The 26,159-nt window shown below is 39.3% G+C and overlaps 2 protein-coding genes across 2 annotated transcripts; both read right to left on the minus strand.

Moving 5' to 3' along the window:
- Window positions 1–6,454: 6,454 nt before the first annotated feature.
- Window positions 6,455–8,101, minus strand: LOC136263780 (influenza virus NS1A-binding protein-like). The gene is made up of 2 exons (XM_066058409.1): window positions 7,533–8,101; window positions 6,455–7,486 (listed from the first exon to the last, which is right to left on the minus strand). Exons 1-2 carry the CDS (start codon window positions 8,034–8,036, stop codon window positions 6,572–6,574), a joined length of 1,419 nt encoding a protein of 472 aa, XP_065914481.1. The 5' UTR covers window positions 8,037–8,101; the 3' UTR covers window positions 6,455–6,571.
- Window positions 8,102–15,191: 7,090 nt separating this feature from the next.
- LOC136263175 (kelch domain-containing protein 8B-like) lies at window positions 15,192–16,797 on the minus strand. Its single transcript, XM_066057683.1, has 2 exons — window positions 16,328–16,797; window positions 15,192–16,268 (listed from the first exon to the last, which is right to left on the minus strand). The coding sequence occupies exons 1-2, from the start codon at window positions 16,742–16,744 to the stop codon at window positions 15,345–15,347; spliced, it is 1,341 nt and encodes a 446-aa protein (XP_065913755.1). The 5' UTR covers window positions 16,745–16,797; the 3' UTR covers window positions 15,192–15,344.
- Window positions 16,798–26,159: the final 9,362 nt, after the last annotated feature.

The following is a 26,159-nucleotide window of genomic DNA, read 5'->3' on the forward strand; positions in this document are numbered from 1 at the left end:
TTCATTATTGTACAAGCCACATGACTAATTTGGGCTGAACAGACAGCAGAGGTGCCTGGATAATGGAGATATGGATAAAGGAAGTTCCACTGTAGTCACCCTAAATATTTCTCTTACTAGCCTATTTGTAAACAGAAACATAGAAAAGTAGCTAGCTCTCATAGTAATAACACAACTAATGAATAGCTAGACTGGCTATTGGTGGACAAACCTTTTAAGGTCTCCTTGTATTGTACCATTGTAGCAATAGCTATACTCTATTAATTTTGTATAGCTATCATACACTTTTTAGGTAGCATTAGGGGACTGCCCCCCCCCCCCCCCTCCACACACACGATTGAATCATAAGAGCATGCAGGCCCTCTTAATTGATTGACTGTTACCTCCAATATAATATGAATGAAATACATATCTGAGGGTAAAAGCTCAAAATCTCACCTGATATTACAATCAAACACTCTAATAGAACAATCAAATATATTTCAAAGGACTAGCATGCCTGAAAACTGCAAAAAGTTATACAAAGTTCAACGAAATAATTGCCTACCCTGGCCACTTATTAATTTCAGTCTACCTTACCACTATAGCCAAACCTCATTATTAATAATGTGCAGCCTCAGTTTGCACATATAATATTATGTACATTATAGATGCAGTCTTTAGCATAATGTAATATCAGTACAGTGGAACCTCCCTTATCCGGACCTCACCTCCGTTGTCTGTACAGCCCAAATTAAAGTCACGTGACTTGTAGTTTATAGACAATAATGAAGTTTGGGTTAGATGAAAGCACAAGGAGGGAGCCTAAAAGTTGCTTCCACCTACTTTTTACAAAGACCACCTCTGCACAAAGACCATAAATTGTAATTAGGTTCTACAGATAGTTAAGGCATACTTGATGGTCTAATAATTAGACTACTTTATGGTCAAAGACCACCTCTTTACAGAGACCACCTCTTCACATAGTAATAGTCAAATATGTATTTCAAGACTCATAGAAAGGGATCATTACTCAAGTCATCTACCATCATCGCTTAGTTTACACCAGAATGTGTCAGCTAGATAGGTCTCATAAGGAGATAACCATACCTGTTTTAGCTGACCTAGCTGTTTTGATCAAGTCATGAAACAGATATTATTGCAATGTGCAGAGATGTTCTTTGTAAAGAGGGTGGTCTTTATGACAGGTGACCATAAAGTGATCTTATAAGGTCAGTATGCCTTAGCCTTTATTAATATCTAAGTATTCATGGAGGTGGTCTTTGTAAGAAGGTGGTCTTTAAGAGGTGGCCACTAACAAGGGTTTTACTCTATCCACTTTCTGTTTCTGGTTTACAGTTCCACTGTTTCCAATAGCCCCTTTATTATTATTGTTATTATTAACACTTTACAGTGACCAGCACTGAAGGTCTGACAGCAACATGTGCTACAGCCTTACAAGGACTTAGACTCAATGACTTGACTTAATAACTAATAGCTGATAAGGTGTACCAGAAAAGGGGCCAAAGTAAGGGAAAAAATCCAGAGTTCAAACAGCAGGTCACCCAATGTCTAGTCGGGGCCACACTCAGTCTTCCTCTGTTCACCTGTTAGGTGGCTTGTTTATTCTACAGGTCACTTATAATTGCTAGGTGATAAAACAATTTTACTGCCCAGGGGAGTGACCAAGAATGCTCTGTAGTGACTTCCCCCTCTATATCTACCCACTAAACTGTATACACTACAAAACTCATTCATGAGCGGTGGAGATGGGGGGCCAAGGGGCCATGGCCCCCCCACTTTTATGGGACAATGTTTGCAAGAAAAGATCGAGATACTCTATTAGGCCACTCCAAGAAAATTCATTGTTTCCCATTTCCTGCCCACATGCAGATTCTCTTCCAACATGGTCATTCATTATTGCTGTCAACTGAACATTTTATTCACTATTTATCCTGTGATTGCATAGCAGTAACTAGTTTAGCATTCAGAAAGCCTATTTAGCTAATTCACTGTTCAGGTTCTTAGTTTAAATATTTCTACTGTATTCTTACCTGTAAGTTAGTTATGAATTTTAAAAATAAGTGGAAATATCTATAATGAATAATGGATAATGAACCGCCTGCCCGCATGTATTTTTGAGGTAAATGAAATGGGAAACAAGGAATTATCTTGGAGTGGTCTAATAGAACAGTCAGGATCTAGATACTCTAATAGAGCAGTCACAATATTCAGAGAAGTAGTGTAGCAAGCTACTTAGCTACATATGTGTAGTTATAAATAAGGAGATATAGTTGGTGGAGAGCAGCTATTGTCAGCAGGTAGTTACCTTCTTTTTTTGTCTTCAGCTTACAGCTGGCCTGGCCCCCTCACTCTTTGGCCTGCTCCACCGCCCCTGAACTCAGTGATAGCAATAATAGCATTCAAAACAGTTACTGCAAGCAATTTCTTAGTTACAGACATTGTTGAGATACAGACACTAGTATGTACCAGACTGCCCAGATAAGAGAGGCTCCACTGTACATGGTAATTAATTATATAAGTGTGGTATAGTTAAGAAATAACAAGAATGCTATATACATGCTTGCACTGTAAATGGTCATTCAATCAATAAACCTTAATTCATTCAGTTAGTTTTTATACAATATGCTGTGACTCAACAGGCTTATAGCCATGCAGCTAAGCCTGTATTATATCAAACTAATCGCTGCATGTGTATGTCTTAATGTATCAGTATTCAGTAAGCTTGTAGAATGTGGGCTTATGCGTGAATACAACATTGTGTATATCTGTCTTATAGTGTTTTCCTGCAATGACAAAAATTTGGTTGCCCACCCAATAAAGTTGATGTATATAGTAATGAACAGCTGGTACTAATATACTTTCTTCCATCTTGCATTGTTCAAGCTGGAGCAATCACTCTGCACACAGCGCACACATACACAGCTACACTCCTTGAATGTCTTCCAAATATTTGTATACCTGCATCAGTACTGCTCTAGAAAGGATTTCTGATGTTTAAAGATGTATGTAATATAATGTATAGATTGGAATGACCACAGTGGTATTGTTGTAGCAGCATGACAGAATTCATTCCACCCTTGATTTTTTGTAGGTGCAAGCAAAACAGCCAGACCTCATTATGCATTGGAAAAAAATATATAGTGTACATACTTTGGTTGTGATCCTGATCTTGGCTTTCCTCTAACTATTGCAAGCACATTTACATCCTTTATGACTGTCATGCTGAATGAGTGATAAGCAGTTTCAGTAGAATTAGCTATAGCTACGTACTTGGTATCTGGATAAACATGTAAAAAAGAACCATCTGTGATACAGCTAGCCACTCCCACTCCACTACTACATGGACATCTCCTGCTAGCCACCTAATGTTGTCTGCATGCCTTATGGAGTTTCATCCTAAAGTTTAAACTCTTCACATGCTGCAATAAAGTCTGTCAGGAGCTGAGAACCATGAGATAACCACATTTTGTAATATTATGTTGACCACAGCTCAGCCAGGATGTCCTTTAAGTGTGCAGAGTTGATTAATATTGCTACATTATTCAAATGTAGCTATTGTTAACTTTTGGAATACACCAGCACAGTTGTTGTTACAATTGTCAAAACTGCATCAGCAAGTGTACTAAATACATGCATGCAATTCTGTGCAGGTCTGTGCACAGCACATCAGGGGCGTATTCAAGGTGAGTTCCAGATTTACATGGTAATGAGTTATAATTAAGTGCAGGGGGTTGGGGCACAGCTCCAAACCGCTGATAGATTTTGAACTTGTAAAGTGCTTCAGAATTTACTAGATTTATATGATTTCATCAATATTATAGTATGAACTATTTTCAATATATGCTTGGTTCCCTTTTAAGTCCTAAATGTCATGGTTTGTGACTATCCAAATACATTATTCAAAATTATCCAATTGAAATACAAAAACTCAAGATATATAGAAAAACTCTCATTCCATAAAATTCAAGTTACTGTAGTATTACATTTATATCATTCTTTTAACAACTGTTTTAAAAACTGTATTCTGTTATTGGAATGTTCTATCAGAGTAGTTTTGACTGCTCTATTGGAATAGATCTGACTGCTCTATTAGAGTATTTCGATCTTCTTTCAATGCAAACCCTTGTTCTCGAATCAATGTAAGTTTTCTATTTCAGTGTAGCTATACTGCCTGTTCCCATGTATTCTATAAATTTGTGCTGCCAAACTATAGATAGCTTGGCATTCCTGTTGCTTTCGGAGGGAGAACCCCAAGAACCCCATAAATGCACCCCCCCACATGATCACACTGCATGATATACTATACACTGTAAATTCAAAAGTATGGATTTCATACGAAGGGATGACTCCTGCATGTGGCAACTGAGTGCTAGTATAACCATCATATATACTCAAGTTACCACATGTATAGAAGTTATCCCTTTGCCTTAGTACAAAATTCATACTTCCGAATTTACAGTGTATATAGTAACTCCTAAAAGTGCTCCTGCTCCAGTCACACCTCTAGTTCTAGGTGCTACCATAGCACTTTTGTTTTAACAATGCACATAATCATAAATGATACAGAACCTTAAACAGCTAAAAAGAGAAGCTTTATAAAATTCAAATCCGGCTGGGATGATCTGTCTATATAATTTTCTGCATCTATATGATATGACAGCATTAAAACTATCAACTTTGGAAACCAACAGTGAATGTTACACAGATTTAAAATATATATGATGATATTTCCTATATACCAGCTTTAATGAAGCAATGCTGTACTAACAAATATTCCAGCTGTTGTGGCTTCCTATTAATAGCATGTTGCTTGGGATCAAGTTAGCTACTGGAATTTTTTCAGCGCTCCACCAACATCTACACATTCCACATATACATGTTTCTGGCTCCCTGTATTCACAGGCTTTTATAGTCTTTTCACAGGTCTAAGTATCGCGGATTGCACATCCGTGGTCACCAATGTCTATGGTGTCACGTGAAAATGGGCCAATGAGAACAAAATTTGAATGGAAGTCCTCACATTTGATTGGCTATTTGGTCGAACCCAAAAATATGACAACGGATGTGTAATCCACGATATAAAATTCCATCCGGGTGTATAAAAGCTATCACATGCGGCGCGAAACTGCTAATCAAGACAAGAGCCAGCCCCACCCTTTGTTCTCAACCAGTCCCACCCTTAATCTAGCGCAGTTTGCTCCTCCACATAAATATTTATAATGCAGACGGTCCTTCTACCTTTGTACGATATTTTCAGAGCCAAAGGTGACCGACACGTACAAGTGAGCAATAGGCTCAGTACTGCGAAGGCATAGCAACTGAAAAGGTTAAATCTAGCTGAGTGAGCGATTTAATCAATCCAGATGGTTTACGATCTACCGTTGGGAAAGAAATTTTTGTGGTTTAGACATCGATCTCCATACAACTTGTACAGGAATCCACGAAAATTTGTATCCCACGAAAAATTCTTGCCCTACGGAACGTGATCAAGAGATCTCTACAGTAAATGGAGAACACGGCCAAGACCAAACTTGTGACTTTTAGCAATTAGTAGAGATCTTTTACACCCGAGGTGTAAATAACGCGAAACCTATTTCCAGATAGCGCTTACTTTGTCAGCTATATCCTAGGGCTGTCCTGATTCATGCTGAGCTATTATTGAAAGTAAATGGCCTGTGCTTAGGCCCCTATTCGGTGATTATTAGTTTCTCATCCAGCCTTTCTAATTGTTATGATGCGGGCGGGAGGGTATTACCATTATGCCATTATTTATAATATTAACACACTGATGTACAGACCTTGTCCAAATTGTCTTTCTTTCTTACTACAAACATTTCCGGCCTTCACCTAGTTTTCGTAATCGCCAACTGTTTTTCTACGGACAACTGAAAGCCTGCTTTGATGAAGTCGATAGAGCACGATTGCAACTGGCACTGCAGCAATTTGCTAAGGAAAACAACAGTTCTCCTGGTGATATATAGCGCATTGTAGCGTTCATCAACAAAAATTATAACAGTTTGGTATCACGTGTTCTTCTGAGCATGCGCAGAGTAAATAATGGCTTACCATGCGGTAGCTTAAGAAGGATGCGGGCGGTGGATGAGAAACTAATAATCACCAAATAGGGGCCTTATACAAGTCCTATGCGCCAAAAGGTGAACAAGTATCAAGGGGGTGTCACTCCAATATACACTGTACTACGATCTGCGACCGCGGTCAAAGCTAAAGGTCAATGAACAAGACCGATTTTTCACGAAGAACAACGGTCAAGCTGTTTTCCCAACACGGTCAAAGCTTCGCGAGTAAGTAGTGCACGAAAATATAGCGAAAATAAACGGAAACAGGTCAGTGGTCAAGACAAAATTTCGATAAAAGTCAACGGTAAAAATCGAAAATCGATCTTGACCGCGGTCGCAGATCGTAGTACAGTGCTTATTGGAGTGACACCCCCTTGAAGTATTAGGTCATTTAAGATGATAAAATAAAATTGAAAACACAAAAAACAGACAAGGTGTTTGCTAGATTGTCAAATAAAACCTATTGATAGTCATGAAAAGCAGGGGAAATGTCAATAGAATGTACCAATAGACACGCCATTATGCATTTCTGTCTCATAGTCCTTTCCAGAGATTACAAAAATTTGGTTGCCCATACAAATAGCTGCTGTGTAGTAATGCACAGCTGGTATGCTGCCTATTACTTTCCACCTTGCGTTGCTTAGGCTGGAACCATCACTCTGAAGAACACATACACTACCGGTCTTCGTTCTTCCTCCCACACACAACAAGTATTTGTTGCCTGCACCAGTACCACACATTGCAGCCTGTGGGGTATCTGCAAGGGCTTGCCAGTTTAGCTGACGACTAGACAAAGTATTCAGAGAGGTAGCATATGTCTTTAAAGTAAAGTCGCCACCAGTTGTATTGCCATTTATCACAAAAAGTACGTCGCCCAATACAATGGCATCTAAATCATAAAGTGGTATTGGGAGATCAGTACACTTGAACCATTGGCCAGTGGTGTTGTCATATACTTCAGTGGTACGAAGCTCATTGTGGCCATCCCAACCTCCCATCACAATCATGTTTGACTGACGAGTGCAAGCAAAACAAGCAGACCTTGCTGTAGGCATTTCTGTATAGTCATACCAGCGACCTCGATCTAGATACAGTACTTTCCCTGTAACATCACCGGACACTGGCCTTCCTCCAACTATTACTAGTTTATCCATGATGACTGTCATACCAAATAGTTTGTGAGGAGTGTCAATAGGAGGGCCCCATGTGTTGGTGTCTGGATAGTAAACGTAAACTGTAAAAAGAGGACCATCTTTGGTACTTCCACCTCCACAATAAATTGCTCCATTGTACACTACCAGAACATGATCTATGCCAGCAAATGGTGCAGGAGCTCCTTCCTTCCATCTGATCTGTGCCGAACCACTGCACAAGTCCGGTACAGCCGAATCTGCCACATAGAGTTGCTACAAAGGAATGCATCAATTCATAACCAGCACAATTAATACCAACCTGCATATCAGTTTCAAGACGTAGAGATTGTTGCTGCACCTTTGGTGCTGCTGGTGTGTAAGTGGGTGCTGCTGGTGTATAAGATGGTGAAGATGGTGTATAAGCAGGAGGAGATGCAAAGTCAGTTGACTCTGATGTCTGCCTAGTTGTCTTCTCACTAGAAGTCTGCCTGCTCGTAGTTCCCCCAGAATTAATCGTGGTTCGGATATCATTTACCAACTTTTTAACAACGATATGACCTTCATCTTCAGCAAACGTTTCCATCACTTTAATGAGACTCTCGAACTGATCTGGAATTTGTGCTTTTAATCCGCCCTCCATTTCATCCAACATAAGTTTTACTTTATCACTACTAACTGTCATGGCGTCCATTCTCGCTTTCAACTTCCCAGGAAGAACTCCTCCTGCCACTAAGTCAGGGAGTATATCGTCAATGGGAAGGGCTTTTATCAACTTGGGATAGGCAGTCTTGTATGCCTCGTAGTACTTTGCTGGGGTAGCCATTCGGTCTTATTCACACTAAGCGGAGGAGGTCAGAGGGTGGAACGCGCAAAATCACGTGACTGTAAGCCCTGACTCCGCCTTAGACCTCTTATAAGGAAGTTGATAGAATACTTGTTTTTTGTTTGTTTTTATCTGCTTTACCAGCTGAGTCCAGATTGCATGGATTGTGTATGGTCGAATTCTGCAACACACTCGCACAACGACTTACCGAAGAGTCAGAGAGGACACTGAACGGATGTGGCCGGACGGAAGACGGAAATTCCAGCTGATGGTAATTGCAACCGTGACCATGAAAAGAAGATCTTGATGTAAAAAAGTACCTGAGTGTGTTTTCATCTTTCTGGTGCTGGAAGTTCCTGAATAGCTATGTCAGTATCACAACTACATACATATTGGCTCCTGCTTATCAGAAGTGTAGTGCAGATTTACCATGTCACCGGCTATGATGAGTCTGTGAGTAGTGAGTACTATTCCTTCCTTCTTATAATGGTAACGCCTTACCGCCCTGACATTGTAAAAAAGTATTAAGATAATCATTTTCTTCCCCCCCCCGGGCTGGATGGACTGCCCTTGCCTACCACCCCCAGCACAAAGAAAGCACGTGCTGGACAACTGAATAAAAAGGACCAGATTGCTAAAAGTTTAAAAGTCCCTGTGCTCATCAATGCGGCCCATCTCAGGAGAGGCATCAGAGGAGCGATGCGAGATGGACCTACTTCCACGTATGCACATTGTAGCTGACCGAAGTAGAGAAAAAGACAATGTGCATCGGATAAAAGCCAGAGTCTGACTGTAACTAGTAGAGCCGCGGCGAGATAGATGGTCAGCCAAACGACGGTAGAAAACTATTGCCTCCCTTCCCATACCTCCAGTGGTCGCAAACACAAGGGGAGTGAAGGAGGCCTGCTCAACCTCTCTGACACGGTCACCATACTCACGTTTCTTCTGTGCCTCGTGACGTTGATACAAAGAGGGGACACTGGTGTTGCAGTAGCTCGGTGCATTAGGATGAAACATCCTTGCGTCAAAAAAGGCACTTTGCCGCTGCCCCCAGAATCCCCTAGCATGTATGTCTGCCCTAGCCTCATCTTGACGGTTGGCAGTCTTAGGTGCAATGATCTCCCCAGTAAGTGGCTGTAAAGGTGGCTCAAGAGCCACACCATGACACGTCTTGGAAAGCCACTCTGCAGTGATGTTTCGCAAAGCATTGTGGCGAACAAATGTGAGGCCTCCATGTCTGCAAATCATAGCATGATCCGCAGAAAATGGGACCCCACAAACACAGTGACTGGGTATGTTCAGGAGCTTCCAGCCATATCTAAGATGCAAGGCATCCCAAAATTCTTGCTTCATCAGATGGAATCCCTGCTCTGCTAAAGGCAATGCTGTCAGCCAGGCAGACCCTGACATTGTTCTCTACAATGAAATCAGTAATTCAGTGGCATTCACTGACCCCTAGAACACCTTGAATCAGCCAGAGACCAAAAACAGTGTAAGGAGGAATATCAGATCTTGTCTGAGATAGATTGTTTAGGAGTCCCATCTCAATATGACACTAATGAAGTTAGTGTTCTGGGCCACTAATTGCCATCCTCATTGATAGCACTGCTTTGTATTGTGAACATCTTCAATCAATCAGTTTCAAAGTCACTTCTCGATGATACAGTAGGAATTTCTATCTCGGCTTTGAGGAAAATATTTTTAGCTAGGGACTGTGCAGAATGGACTCACACCAAGTGATACTTCAATTATTTTTAATTTAGTAATTTTTCTTGCCGTGCCCACCTTTGGCATTTAATTTGTCATATGTGGTCAAGTGAGTCTGAGGGCACACCACATTTCATTTATGTAATTCATGCCTGTTCATGCATCTTTAATGATGGTTTTCTCTCTTTATACTGTGCATACAAGGTGGATCTATGTTGGTTTCTGTGGTTTTTACAGAACCCCCTTTAAACTTGGTGGCAGCCAGTCTAGCTATATTATTGCTGCATTGACAACTTACCATAGCACAATACTGTGTATACCACTAGTTTAGTAGTGATTGCAATTGCATTTAACTAGCATCCAAACTCATACTTTGACCATAGCTATATGCTTTGACCTCCCACTCAGCAAAGCCACACATTAGAAATGATCGAGATACTCTAATAGAGCAGTCATGCACTAAGTACTCTTATAGTAATCAAAGCTATGCAGCTTAGTCACAACTTTTGCCCATCTTTTTTCAGAGTTTAAAGCACTGGATTTGCAGCACCTAAAATTCAATCTTGGAGTCTCTAAAACTTCACACTAACAAAATTAGTGAATTTCACTGGCTACTAATTTTTACTACAATGCTCACTATTTTTAAGTAGTGACATTCACTATTCTTAAATTAATTAGTAGTGAATGTCACTACACAAAAATAGTGAGTATTGTGGCAGACTTTAGTAGTGACCTTCACTACATTTAGTAGTGACCTGTATTTCCTGTGTATGCATGCATGGGGGCATCTCTTCAGACACCTTATTGTTTTTATTCTGATTATAAAATTACCTAATTTTCAGAAACCCCCCTTTATAAATCCTAGATCTGCCACTGACTACTTTGACTAAGTAATGACCCAATAGTTAACAGTGAACATACCAGCTATATTGAACCAGTACACTGTCGAAAACAACATAATTAATGTATTCACAACTGCTGGCCCAGTAGTTGTACATATTCTGGTTCATGAAGTTCTAGTTCATGCTGAATTGGTCTATTTAAACATTACACATGCAACTGTAGACTCCAGTGTTGTGTCATTACACCAACATACCAATTGAGGATGCAAGTAATTCTCTGCATCCCAAGCAGATGATCTTCGAGGATTTGGTAGCTCTAAGGAATGGACAATCAACCCTGACTGTCACGGTGTAGAGTGAGCCCCACAGTAGTAAGTGCGTTACCTATATGTATACACTTGCAAATTGAATATAAATGCAAGTTCTTGAGTGACACAGTGGTCGCTATTAGACAATTTATACATGGCCAATTGTCAACCACAAGACCACAACCTACTGTGTAGGTCAGTCATATGGCTGCATGTTGTCTTTGCAGATCCACAAAATAGGTATGTGAATCTGCTTGGACAACATGACCTACTGGACAACATGACCTACTGGCACAGTACTACACAACTAGAAGTTGTGTGACGTGTATATGACTTCCCGATATGATGATGCATGCCCACTACCATGAATAACTATTAGACGCACTGGTACCAGCTGGTATTCACAGTCTAAGCCCAAATAAATGAAATCATGCAGCTAGTGTTGTTTTAGTACAGGTTTTAGTTTAGTTTTAGTACCAGTAAAATATAACATTTTAGTTTTAGTAAACTTGGTAATGTAATGGTAGGCTGAATGAATGAACTTTTTGATCTGCAGAATGACATACCACAAAAATGGGCTCTTGACTGCAAAGAAAGAATAATGGAAAGAATTAATAGAAGCAACAGGCCAAATAGATAGAGGGTATAATCTTCTAGAACTTGAGACAACTGAAAATGTTCACAAAATGGTAACGAGTTCCTGTGGTGTATAGTCCCATATAATTATAGCCCTGGTGATGACATCTCAGCTGGTATTCATAAAAGTCCATCTGCATGCAGCATATGTTCCACTGATTTTATGCAACAACTGACTAGGCTAGCTACACAACTACCTGCGGCTTACTCATATACCCATGTAATCAGAGGCGAGGTCTATAATTTATATCACAATTGGCATCAGTCCTGACCAGGAATATCTACCTGGTTTAACAAAGGTAGTGGTATACTTTATCCCCACCATTTATCACCAATACCAATAGGTTGAAATTGCTCATGGATCCCATGATGGAACAATACTACGTTTTTACATGTCCTAGCCTGTAATTCCATGGCCACTCCTTTGTCTTGCTGAGTAGGTCATTCCTCTCATGTATTCCCTGACTCACTGCACAACTGATTAAAATCTCAACTCATTCAAAATTACTGTTCTACAATATCATCAAGCTCTGCTGAGTCATCACTTTATCCAGATCAGTACACTACACATGTGAATGCAGGTTTTACTATGAATGTATCTTACCTTAAATCTATATAATTATTATCCTACCAAACATACCTTCATTCTCAAATTATCCATTTATTTATCAAACATTTTCCCCAGTTGACCCAATGAAAAGTTTGTGACAAACATGAGAAAATTAGCAGCACACAGTCAGTTATACAATACTGAAGGTTGATTGCTTTATTAGAGTAAGGGACTGTACCAAGAGTCCATGATAGAGTGGACTCGAGTAAGCGCCACTCTCTGTGCGTCCTGGCCTGTGGAATCTCCTTACTCTGCATGACTGTTAAGTCGAGCATGTTAAGTCTAAGTCTTCCATGTTTTGAGTAGCCTCTGCATATGATATTGGTTTCTGTATCTTGCACTTCTGACCAGCCAGCAATTAGCTCAGTGTCCTCTCTACTATGGACTCTTGATTGTACAGTATCTTAATTCACAGTATATATACAAGAGGCATATTTACAAGTAAAATTTGTACTATAATGCCCTTTTAAATGTTATTCTTCTTGATATAGTTATATCCCAGCCAGGGCCGCCCACAGGTGGGGGGAAACTGGGGCATTTTGCCCCGGGCCCCATCCTGAAAGGGGCCCCAGGAGGCCCCATGAAGGGCCCCTTGAATACCCGTTTAAAAGATCGATATACTCTAATAGAGCAGTCACAGTATTCTTCAGAGGAGCAGTGTAGCAAGCTTATAGATAAGGAGATATGATTGGTGAGAGGTAGCTATTGTCATTGTCAGCAGGTCATGACCTTTGTTTTTTTTTTTTGGTCTTCAACTTACAGCTTCGGTAAAGTTGTGATTCAGAATGGAAACCTCTTTGTCTCTGGGGCCCCACTTTAACTCTTTGCCCTGGGCTCCTTAATTTCTCTGGGTGGCCCTGATCCCAGCAGGACTATATGTCAGAGGTGAAGTTGAGGACAAGTATTAATAACTAAATAACTGCTGTGATATAGTAGTCAACTGTGAGCGTTTGGATTCAGTGCATAAAATGGAATGGTGGACTGGAATGGAACGGTACTTAGGTAATTTCAATTAGTGATCACCTCTTCACAAAGACCACCTTCTAACAAAGACCACCTCTTTATAAAGACCGTTTTACTTTAATGTCTAAATTATCATGTTGTTGTTTTAGAGTGTATCCCTAGAAGACAGTCCTATCAATGAACTGTGCGCCACATGTTATCACTGTAGATCTAATTGGCTAGTGAATTGGAATAGTCATTGTAGAGGAGAAAAAACGGCAGCTAAATTACTAGCCAATTAGAGTTAATTAGGAATGCAGCAAGACTGCACAAGTCAATGTCAGTTACTTTTAGTTTGATGTGGGGCATGTCATTTTTGTACAGCCAAGTTGTTTTTGCATGGAGTATGTTGCTGTATTACAAATCAGATTATCACTTTTCTAGGCATGTGGCACACAAGACTATCCTATGGGGATACACTCTAAAACAACAACATAGCAGCATTTTAAGCACTATAGTAAAACTGAAAAATGGTCTTTGTAAAGAGGTGGTCTTTTATAAAGAGGTGACCACTAATTGAAATTACCTAAGTAACATTCCAGTCCACCACTCCATTCCACTGAATCCAGACACCCGTTAACTGTGTAGTATTGTTATGGTTGAAAAAGTAGACTAGAGTGTTTCTGTAATCTCAGATGTCCTCGGATGATATAAAATTGCAGTAAATCTGAATTCAAAATTGTCAAAGAATTGTGCCAACCATTCACACCGATACAAACAGTATTACATACATTTGAACATGCAATTTAGATATGATGAAGAGTAGACCATGCATGGTCACTAATGCAGATGTACTGAAATTTAACTTTGTCATGTGATGTGGCTAGATTGTGCCCATAAATCAAGTTGGTCACAGTTGATTGTGTATTTTCTGTATTAAAAGGGAGCCATTAATATTGTAAAAGGTTTTGGTAGCACTTGCATTCTTCCCTGTTGACCTCAATTTTCCCAATACTGTCCACTGTAATTTAATGCCAGAATTCAAAAATGACCTGGCAGGTTGGAAGCATTCAGGCTATTTCTAGATGACAAAAATCCATGTAGCATATATACTGCAGGTGAATGGATCAGTGATGTATACATCAGTTCTTGATATTAATAAACAGTGATAAACACGCATGCATTGAGGCTGATGGATTTTTGACATACCAGCAGTGAAACCATAGTGGACACCTGTTCATAAAAGCCATCTCTCTGTAAAAGCATAAGTGTAGAGTTTATACACTATAGTCCACCTGTCTAATGCAGCCACTACAGAAACGTCATAATACAATTTCAAGTGGAACTGAAATTCGTGGTATCTGGTTAATTTACATGTCAATTATGCCACGTTTTGCTTTCACAAGGCTAACAGTGTGATCTCAGGCATGTTTTAATGGATCATTACTGGTGATTGCATGGGTGTACATACCATGTATAGAGGGTAGCTTTTGTAAAGGAAAACTTTGGTGAATTTGGCGATTTGCTACAAATCCTACTCGCCAATTACTCATAGTGCCTCACATTATTGTCTTTACAGCTAAACATTGAGCTTGAGTTTTATTTCATCAAATGCAATTTAGCTTGCTATTTGCCAAAATTTCCCTCTATATGGCGATATCAAGAGTATGTACTCTTGGTGATATGTCAAGGTAAAAAACTGAGTGTTGCAAAATCTGCCCTAACAACAAACACAATAGTACAGTTGTTTATATCAACAAATAGTGTGTTCTGCATGCATGCTGTGTGGACATCATCACAGATCACACAAGCATGGTTGGCATGTTCGGGAAGGAATTTATTAAGTGCTAGTAAGAAAACACTTACAAAACAGACAAAAATTACCTACAAATTTACAATGCCTTTCAACAGATCAGTACACATCACATGGTCAACATATAATCAAAAACGGAAGTATCATGAATCCCTGATACATGTGTTCATTGACGAATACTGTGTGTACATATTGTCACTATACCCACACAACACACATCAATGAACATTTAATAGCCTGGCTCATCAGTGGACATTCCAAACAATTACCACAGGTAGCTTTGAGTTACATTAGTCATTAGTGCATACAATGTTCATAGTGAATATGTAAGAATAACAAATTATTGCATAACTGCTTGTAAGTAGTTCAGTACAAATGCAATGCTCCTACATGCATAGCATATCATTAAAGCTGCCAACCTTGACCACACACCAAAGTGCTAGTACACAGCTACAAAAATGTTCCGATGGACACACCATTGTGAATTTCTGCCTCATAATCTTTCCCGCCAATTATGAAAATTTTGTTACTGATACACACCGCAGACGCATAGTAGTGCACATCTGGTATGCTGCCAATGTTTTTCCATGACATAGAAGTTAATGAAGAGTCTCTACCTCTCTTCTGCTGCACATGGACTGTGTTTGCCCTAGACCGACCTCCAACAGCCAATAGATATCTATCACCAACGCCAACTGCAGACATTGCAGCACACGGAGTGTCTGCAAGGGTTTGCCACCTCAACTGACAACTTGATGTACTTTGCAATTGGGAAAAATAAACCGACTTGGTGCACTGGTTACCAGCTTTGATGCCATTAATGACAAACAGCATGTCACCTACTATCTTTGCCTCTAGGTAGTAGAGAGGTACTGGAAGGTCATCACATTTAAACCACTGGCCAGTAGTGTTGTCATATACTTCCACAACTGACACTCCACGTTCACCATTCCATCCACCTATAACAATCATCATTGATTGGCGGGAAACAGCAGAACAGCCTGATCTTGCAGTTGGCATTTCAGTGTAGCTATACCATCGATCACGATCAAGATAAAGTACTTTACTGATCACTCCACCAGATCTAGGCCTTCCTCCCACCATAAGAAGTTTATCCATCAAGACAGTCAAGCCAAATAGTTTGTGTGGACTTTCAATGGAATTTCCCCATCGATTGGCGTCAGGGTGGTATACATCTACTCTAAAAAGAGGCCCATCTTTGTTGCTACCACCTCCCACATAAATTGCTCCATTATAAACCACAGCTTTATGATCTTCGCTGGCCACTGGTGCTGGAGCTCCTTTATCCCATTGGATGTTTATTGTTCTGTTGTACAAGTCAGGCATGGGAGTCTCTACTGTGTTGACTGCTTGCTATAATATAAAGTAGAAATTTTTAATATCACACTTACAAAATTATTGTGATAACAAACCTGTGTTTGTGCTGGCAACTGATATTCTAACGCTGGTGAGGTTGACGACGTTACATCAGATGATGCTCTAAATGCTGTCGATGAAGAGAGGGTACCCCCCGAAGTTATCATTATTCTGATATCTTCTGCCAACTTCTTGACAACAATGTGACCTTCTTCTTCACTAAACCTTTCCATTACTTTAATAAGATTCTCAAATTGATCTGGAATCAGTGCTTTTAGTCCACCTTCCATTTCGTCTAACATATATTTTGCCTTGTTATTATCAGTACTTATGGCGTCCATTCTCGCTTTTACTTTCCCAGGCAGTACTCCTCCTGTCACTAAGTCGGAAAGCATGTCATTAATGGGTAGGGCTGATATCAGTCTGGCATACGCTGCCTTGTACGCCTCGTAATACTTAGCTGGAGTACCCATCCTACTAATCAAACGGGTGATCAAATTTCATCAAATTTAAAGTTTTGCCACACCCTGTTAAGCGCCCATGATAATTATTTGGCGCACGTTAAAAATAACGTGCGATGCCTCGATGCTGAATGCTGATCTGTGTTATTGTTATGCGTAAAATACTTGGCGTGTATAGCATGCTCTGGGAGTCTGGGGAACATGCTCCCCTGCATGAAAAAATTTGAAAATTCGTGTTCATCAAGGATGTGCATGGAGCTGATGTAATCTGTAGAGACACTTTGGGTTAATTTTAGTTGTCCATCACACTGCTCAGAGTGTACACCAAGGCTTAAGTTAAGAGGATGCAGAATAGGGAAGTGCATCTTTGTAGGAATTTGCACAAGTACGATCATGTCTTGCAGCACATATGCAGCATCTTCAGTGGCTTCCACTGGACTCTTTTATACAGTATCACTGATTTTTTATGCTTGATGCATCACCAGTTTCATGGAATGCAGTGTATACCTGGCCACTGCAACCATACACCTATTCTGTTTGGTAGGCGGCATCACCATCATAAGAGCATACTCTTTCTTTGCTAATCTGCCCAGATAGCTACCACTTTCACAGAGACATTTTCATTACAGGACCTCACAATGGTGGCCCAACAGAATACTTAATGATGAGAATTTTACTGTTGCTATTAATGACAGTTGTTCTTTTCTGTTTTCATGTCATTTGTTCAATCATCTAATTAGTTAAAGTTGTTGCATTTGTGTCCATGTATTTGTTTTGTGTCCATGTGTTAAGTTTTGTACTTGTTAGCTAGCTATGTGTAGTTGTCTGTATTGTATGCTGCTCTGGCAAGGAAGAACAGTAGTTGCCGATTGTCAGAAGGTAATTTATAAATCAAATCAATGAATCAAATCATGCACCGTCAGCTACAAAGTTGTAGATAATAAAGCAACAGTTCAGCATAGTAATGCATGCATGGTGATGCTAGAGCTGACATACGCAGGAATGGGGATGCACTACAGCATAGATCTTGCAATGTAGCTGTAGAATAAAGTATAGAATTTCAGGGTCTGATCATGAGGTGTAACCCCTATAGGATTTGCAATTTAAAGTGATGCTTCAAGTGAGCTATCTTTCAACCATTGATACCCCACTGCCAGGAAAAGAATCTCAGTTGCTGCAGTTCTGCCAGCTATCTAGCTGCATGCGCATTGCTAACTGAGAAGCTAGTTTGGTGATTATAATTCCATGATGATTAGTCTAGCTATATACCTAACTTATTCACCATATGCACGTGCATGCTATATGGATTGAGCTGGTAGCAGCTAGCTGTCACTAGTTGATTTAAGTAAATCCTGTGCTATAACTCATTACTTTCACATGCTGACAATTGATATGCATGCTAAACTGCAATAAATTTCAGACTAATTTCAGTCTGGCTGGATCATTTTTGACATCCAGCCAGGATGATTTGTGTGACCGGATCTGCGATAACCTTTCCAATTGCATGTACTTGGCAATCCATAACTTGATTGTGAGTATGGTACCAGCCTAAAATTGGTCACTTTACGCATGCATCTAACATAGCACTATTCCTGGATGTAATTTTAAGACAATAGGTTAAACACGTGATGAGTGTTATGACTCATCAAACGTGGAAATTTGGAAAGGCTATAAGACCCATATATAAGACCCTTTTTGTAGATCCAGCCACATTTTTTGGAAGACCTGGAAGGACTGATTATATATAGTTGCCAGAAATGGTCCGTATTTTCATGACCAACTTCCATGGCAGTGTGTACATGTATGCATGTGTGTTTTTTGTTCATGTGTGTGTACACATCAGTGTGGGTACATGTGTGCGTGCGTGTGGTGCGGTATAGTCGTACGGAGAGCCCGTCAAATCTAGAAAGCCTTATCCTAGAAGAGCTGCTGGTAAGACTGAATGGTTTATCATCTGAATTGTTGAAGTGTTGTAATACTGATCTGTTGAAGTACATTCATGATTTGTTGCTGTGTGGGAGAAGGAAAAGGTACCTGCATAAGGGTAACTGTTGAGCCAGTGCATAGCTAGTTACCACATCGAATTAAAATGCATGTCAGTATGCATGCCTCAACTGTACCCTTGCTGAAACACGAGGTGGCTATTTCACTTTGTCATTGATCTTACAAGAGCAGTCACTTCTATAATGTCTGTTGAAACACCTGCAGCCAGAATCAAACAATCAAAATGTAAATCAAGTGATCAAGGCTTGTGCGTGGCAGTCTATTGTAGTATTTTCTTTTAAATTTAACTATTTATTAATATTGGGTTGGAAAGACAGCACAGTTGATACTCCTAGGAAAAAAAGAAACAATGTAACTCATTGCAATCAAATTAAATGTTTGCTTAGAAATGTAGTTATCTAATTAGGTGGATCATGCATCAGCAGAAAGATTTCTCTAACATAACATCCTTGGAAGTTAATGAACAATGTGTTACTACCCCACTAGACAATGCTGAAACATTGAACGATCAATTCTTTACTTTCTTTACAGATGAAAATAGTTTGTTCCCTAACTTTTCTGCTAATTGGGGATCTTAGTTTTTCTACTAGAGGAATTGAAAACGTTTTAAACAATCTTTCTACTAGTACATCAACTGGACCTGACTGTATTCCTCACTTTATATTAAAACTTTGCAGCTCAATCATCGTTCCAGTACTACAAGTAATTTTCACCCAAAGCCTTAATGACCAGACACTTCCCATTGACTGGCTGGCATTGTACCAATTCACAAGAAAGGTAACAGAAACCTGGCATCGGCCCGATTCACTTAGGTCTACATGTTGTAAAGTAATTGAACATATTGTATTTCAGACCGTCTCAATAACATCATTTATAAACATCAACACGGTTTCAGGCCTTCTCACTCTTGTCAAAGTCAGCTACTACTACTGATCGATGATGTTCTATAAGAAACAAATAGACTTGATCTTAAGTTTTTGCAAAGCCTTTGATAAAGTCCCACACAGATGACTACTAAACAAACTACTACGGAATTACTGGTGATCTTATCAAATAGATAGAGCGATGGCTGACTAAAAGAAACCAACAAGTAACAATAGAAAACCATGTGTCCAGTAATCTACCAATAAAGTCTGGAATTCCATGTGGAACCGTATTGGGACTTCTCATGTTTTTATTATACATTAACGACATCGATGAGAATATTTTCTCAACAGTTCGGCTGTTCGCTGATAATTGTGTTGTGTATAGAATAATTGATTCCCTAGAAGATCCACTGTGCCTGCAAAGACACTTCAATACCATTCTTAACTGGACTAGAAAGTGGCAGATGCAATTGGACATTGACAAATGTGTAGTATTAAGGTGTACAAGATCATATATGTCATCTCTTGATTACAAATTAATGACGAAACTCTCCAAGTAACAGAACAACATCGATACCTGGGAATTATTTTTCATGAAAGCATGCAGCAATGGTCACATCACATTCAAGCGTTGTGCATTAAAGCAAACAGATCCTTAAATTTTCTTCGCTGTAACTTGAGTAAATGTATGTTAGCAATGTTAAGGAAAATGCCTACCTTACCATTATAAGACTATTGTTAGAGTATGCAGCTTGTGTCTGAGACCCCTATCATTATGAATACTTAATACGATATGACATCGAAAAAATCCAACGACGTGCTGCAAGATGGTCCAGGTTCTTTCTGCGATTATAGTTATTATAGTAGTGTGACAGATATGTTGAACTTCCTTAAATGACCAACCCTACAAGAGAGAAGACATATTAATAGATTAAGCCAATTCCACAAAGTTGTTCATCATCTCACTCCACTATATAACTCACCAACACAGTATCTAACCAGACAGCTTCATCAACATTGGTTTATCATCCCTGTCATGTATCAGAAAAGTTTCTTTCCCAATACCGATTTAAGAGAATGGAACACCTTACCTGACAATAGAGAGCAAGCCATCTGATAGTCTTGAAGAGCAATCCACAGAGATTTTCATCAACCACCTTGTCATCCGAAACAATAAACAATTTTATGTATGCATGCATATGTTAATATTTTTCATTTATTTGTAATTACCTGGGTCAATTATCAGCTATGCTGGTATATATAATCATAATCATAATCAGTGCGCGATGCAACAGCGCTTAGTGCCAGTACTATGCGCCCGCCGGTGGTTCATATTGAATTCGCGGATCTTGCAGCTACATTGAATGCTCCAGCAGTACAGTGATACACTTAATTATTATTATTATTATTATTAATGGATGGATATATACAAACAGCGTTACAAATATAAAGTTAGGATCAAAAATAAAGTTTAGGCACTAGGCCTTTAATTGTTCATATCCATATGTCATTCCAATAATTATCAAGACTTGCTTTGAAAGTACAGATTGTTGCTGCTGAAACAACTTCTGTTGGCAGGGAGTATCACTCTCTGGGTGAAAAAGTTCGACCTTAAAAGTAGATGTGATGGTTTTTTTGAAAAGTTTCCTCTTGTGTGATCATATGGTGTGATGCACAGAACTTAGAGTAAAGTACCTTAACCAGTCAACATCATAATAACCGTGTAAAAGCTTATAAGCTCCAATGAGATCCCCTCGTTGCCATCGACAATAAAAAGAATAGAGTCCAAGTTCTCTTAACCTTGACTCATAAGGTAGTACGACTAGTCCATTCACAAGTTTAGTGGCCCGCCTTTATACATTTTCTACAGTACCAATGTCCCGGGCTAGATATGGACACAAAAGCTGGTTGCAATATTCTAGCTGTGGTCTAACATAAGTTTTATGCAGGAGGATATACAATTCTTTAGAGAATTTTGTAAACGTTCTTTTAAGCATTCCCAGGATCAGCAGCTGCAGCTTTGTCACAGTGCAAGGAAGGTTTAAATCCTTATACGTTTATAACTTCACCACAAATTGCCATAATTGTTCATACTGGAGTCACTCCCACCTCAACACACCCATGCAGTGACTACAATGAAGGAATTGTTGCTGCTCGTCGTATGGTACTTCGCCATAGCCATATCACTCGTTCCAGGAAAGTTAGTGGAGTTGGAGTACTCACAGCGAGTAGTACAGGGGAAGTACGCGAGTGGAGATGGAATCAGTGGGATCACGTTTTTCAGTCAAGAGGACGATTACTTGCTGATCAGCACATTCGATGGTAAAACACTAATCGATACTGGTCCGTTTATTGATGTGGATGGGTGGAAAGTTCGTTCAGTTTACGTGCTAGGTCTCGAGTATCTGCAGTACACTAGCCCCAACCGTCCTGATGAACCTGTAGATCATAACCACTCATTTTCTGAAGCCATAGAAAAGCTGCTTGAGACAAAAGAAGTTGCTCTCCTACCAGAGGCAGCAGAAGCTATAGGTCAGAGAGGACTTACTGGCAGGAACACACCTGCAGTGTTACCATTCTTCATGTTTGCTTTACGCATCACTCAACTCCAACTGTCTCCATTAGTCAGTAACACAACTGTAGGAATACACCGACAAGAGAGAGATAACTGCAGAGAAGATTGTCCTCCTTGTCGAAACTATAACTGTTTTGGCATGTGCGGTATAAACTGTCATTGTTGGGAATGGGTGTGTGGTGACTGCTGCTGGCATCTGGGTTGCTATGATCATGATGTTTGCTGTAAACGTGCTAAATACAATGACCAGCAAACGAAATGTATTATACCTCGTGACTTTGACTGTGATCAACCTTTTTCATGCTCTTGAGAGATTTATATCTTGCACTATATGTATATGCAGGATGCATGCAGGTGTACAATCATATGTATATATGCAATGGTAAAATTAATATGCGCATGCATGCAGGTCAGCAGCACAATACTTGTTTGGGTTTGGTTATAGACTGATTGATTATTATTTTAACCTCTCAACAATCAGCAAAGCCATTCTTCCTTGTTGGAGTGACATGTAAAACACATACACCGAGTTACAAGTACAATTAAGTAAGCAGAACAACACAAAGCAACTACACAGAAAAACTAAAGCAAGAACGACTTAAATTTATGGATTGGATAGTACATTATATATGCCTGCAAAGTGGCTGGCAATTTGTTGGGCAAGAAAGTCCCAACCTTCATAATCCCTACTAGCTATACCATATGCATCATCCTATATTGTATATAGCTACTCAGTATAGTAGAAAGAATGGTCCATTTTTTAATGGAAATCAACAGTACATCAGAAACCTCCGTGACAATGAAAGATTGTGCCTTCAGAGCAACCCCAAACACTTCCATGCAACAAGTTCCTATGGAATCTAGACTACTGAATTTTCTACCAACTAACTGCTTGCCGAGCTAACTGATGCCTTCCGGCAGCCATTCACAACTTGACTATGGTTAGGACTAAGCCAGGGCTTGATTTCTATGTTGCTTAGGCCCATGCAAGATGCAGTTACAATGTATGCATGCATGACTTACCTTTGTCCTTCTTTGTGTCCCATTTCTTTCACCGAGTTCACTAGCTACTGCATACTGTAGGTGTTGATTTGTAGGTAGCGTGTCATAGCTTCTGGTAACTATTTCTGTAGTGAGTGAATTGACTGTCAGAGGCACTTCTCGTATACTGTTCTTTATTTGTAACAATGCGGTACATAATATAGCTGAGAGCAAAAGAGGTACCGTATTTACTCAATTTGTGCTGCACCTTGAATAGTACTGCAGTATTCGAAGAGTTTTATCCTTATTTTTGGGCAAAAAAAATATTGGTACCCCTGGGGCACAAATCAAGTAAATACAGTAGTCGCTAGTACTTTTATACTGCCAGTTTTTTATATATACTTGCAACTGGCATGGGATTAAGAATTTTGATTGTTGTAACCTGACTTTTCCTTAATCATAAGTAGCCAATTCTCATTTGGCTAAAAGTTAGCACAACATCACCACGAATCCTTCTATCCATATCCATATATCAGAACACATCTTCGTAAATGAACAACAGCCCGGATACTAAATGACCCACTTTAATAGCACAGGGAGCGGCTTCAGGAGGTTCTGAGTTTTCCAGGCAAGATTGAGATATACCTATAGTAGAGCAGTCACTACAGTCCAGCATGTAGTAACATGTATTCATGTATTTTGCTGAAATCGGTCTCAAATTCAACTTCAGAAGGTAATTACTGGAAGCTTCTAGGAGTGCATACTCCCAGACCCCCTTAGGTTGCACATATTGCATGCCAGTGTGCACACCAAGGTATGCCTTCTTTATTAGCAGCTATATATGCATAGCCCTGTAGCATCACAAAAAGTCTGGATTAGAAACGATGCACAGTCATCAAAAGTCTTGGAACCGCCCAATCCAGACATTACCGTAGGGTAGCCATTGCATGTGCTCTACCATGAATCGACACCCTGCACTGTCAGTGAGAAGAAATGGGCTTATCAGAAGCATTTTTGGCTGCTCTGAAGACACCTCATTCTACCTAACCAGGTATCATGTCTATACTTGTATGTACAAGACTAAAGTATAGGAAATTAGATGATGACTTCGGAGGGGAAATAGCTACAGCTATAGTTCTTCAGAAATTTTGTTTTTATATAGTCTGGTATACATGCTGGAGGATTGTTGCAAAATGGCTATACCACAAAATAATAATTTTACCCATGCACTAGTGTGTATACATATAATCAGAGGAGGTTGGTCAGTTGGTCATGCCTATTATGTATTGCAATATATATAATATTATGTGATTGCACAATCAAACATGAAAAGGGATGTTTAATGTTATCAACATTATAGTATACAAATTTTCATGCAGTATAGTAAGTTCTATAAAATTAATTGTGGCTGCATGTATTTGTTTGTGGCAGTAGTTTACAGGCCGAAAACATAGCATAACAGCCACTTCACATTTTCAGTAATTGATAGTTGGGTGTGCACGTTCAGATTAAAACATTAAGTTGGACACCATTCTCTCTCTTTCTTTTAGGCGCTATGCACTGATTCATCACCAGTCAATGTACAATGTTACAAATTAGAAGGAAAAATTAGGATCATAGCCATGAAAAGTAGTGAGGTCACCTACACAAGCAGATATACTAGTGGACATTTACTAAATTATAAGGATTGAATGTCCACTAGTACATGTAGGTCCATTGTTCTATTACATTAAATTAATATTCCTAGGCTCATTTTTTTGTGTGAGAGAAGTGCAAACCTCCATAATCCCTGTACTATTATGCATCTATACAATGGACACATTGGGACCAACTGAAGTTTTACTGATATAAGGTTATCCTTTTTGTCAGAGATAAGGTTGTACAGGTCAGGTCAACATCAGAAACCATCCCACTTTATAGAGAGGCTAGCATCCTGTGTATGGAGGGTCTTTTAATAGAGGTTTCACTGTATAATGGATTTACTATAGTCAAGCAGTATTGCCTAAAACCTTTTTTCAAAATCAGTGTTACTAAATATAGGCATTGCATGCCCTTGAATGGATATTGCATTGATCACAAATAAATGGAAAGGAATTCAGAGAAAGGAACATTTACACCTCCTGTAATGCCACAACATCCTAATTATTCATTAGTAACTATTACTATAGATTCGGTATTTATGATATTTTGGTATCACAGGCTCAGTTTTGGGCCTCTATATACTATTGTGGCTTTGTTAGTATCTCGGTATATGACAAAATATAGCAGATCCCTAGTATTAGGACCTCACAAATGTATCACGCAGTGATGTAGATCACTAAAACACACATACAAAATACGATGCTCATAATTGTACCAACACATTATACAGATACTCAAAAGTAGTGTGGCAGAGTCTCAGAGATCACATCTATGGAAAATGACATCAGAATAATTAACAGTGTTGATGTGAACAGGACATCATGCAGTTTACAAACCCAGCACATATTATGGTATACAGAATACTAGCTATGTTACAAAACATCATGTGTTGTTTTAGTTGCATGATCCTAACTATCCCAGAGATTTGAAATGACTATTCCAGAGATTTGAAATAACTATACCTGAGTCGCCATAAACAGTGACATTTGACTTCACATAGCCAGGCCAATCCTTGAGCTACATTATGGGGGAATTGAAAGCTTTGATAATGCCAGCAATGTTGGGAACAGTCATGGACAATGGTACTGAGAAACATTCAGTTTTCAGTTTCAGTTTTACTAGGTAGTAATTGCATTAGTTAAATAGAGACAGCAAACACAAATCCTACATGTACTTATGCAAGTTTCCCCTGACAGTATTGTATGTCTTCCCTCATATTGTCCAACGTACATGGCACAACAGTATCATAATTATGATCAGTTACAATGTTACTTATGGTTAGGTTCTAACACATTTTGTGAAGTGAAGGAATTTGTGCAATGTGGAAACCTACACAATGTCTATATCCTGTTGGGCTAAA

Source organism: Dysidea avara, chromosome 8 (genome assembly GCF_963678975.1).
Source record: "Dysidea avara chromosome 8, odDysAvar1.4, whole genome shotgun sequence".
Lineage (NCBI taxonomy): Eukaryota > Metazoa > Porifera > Demospongiae > Dictyoceratida > Dysideidae > Dysidea > Dysidea avara.

Excerpts from the sequence above, each read along its gene's own strand:
- LOC136263780 (XM_066058409.1), bottom strand. The coding sequence starts at position 8,036 with ATGGCTACCCCAGCAAAGTACTACGAGGCATACAAGACTGCCTATCCC. Across the intron at positions 7,487-7,532 it reads GTCTTGAAACTGATATGCAG|CAACTCTATGTGGCAGATTC; the intron begins GTTGGTATTAAT and ends ATTCCTTTGTAG.
- LOC136263175 (XM_066057683.1), bottom strand. The coding sequence starts at position 16,744 with ATGGGTACTCCAGCTAAGTATTACGAGGCGTACAAGGCAGCGTATGCC. Across the intron at positions 16,269-16,327 it reads AGTTGCCAGCACAAACACAG|CAAGCAGTCAACACAGTAGA; the intron begins GTTTGTTATCAC and ends TTTATATTATAG.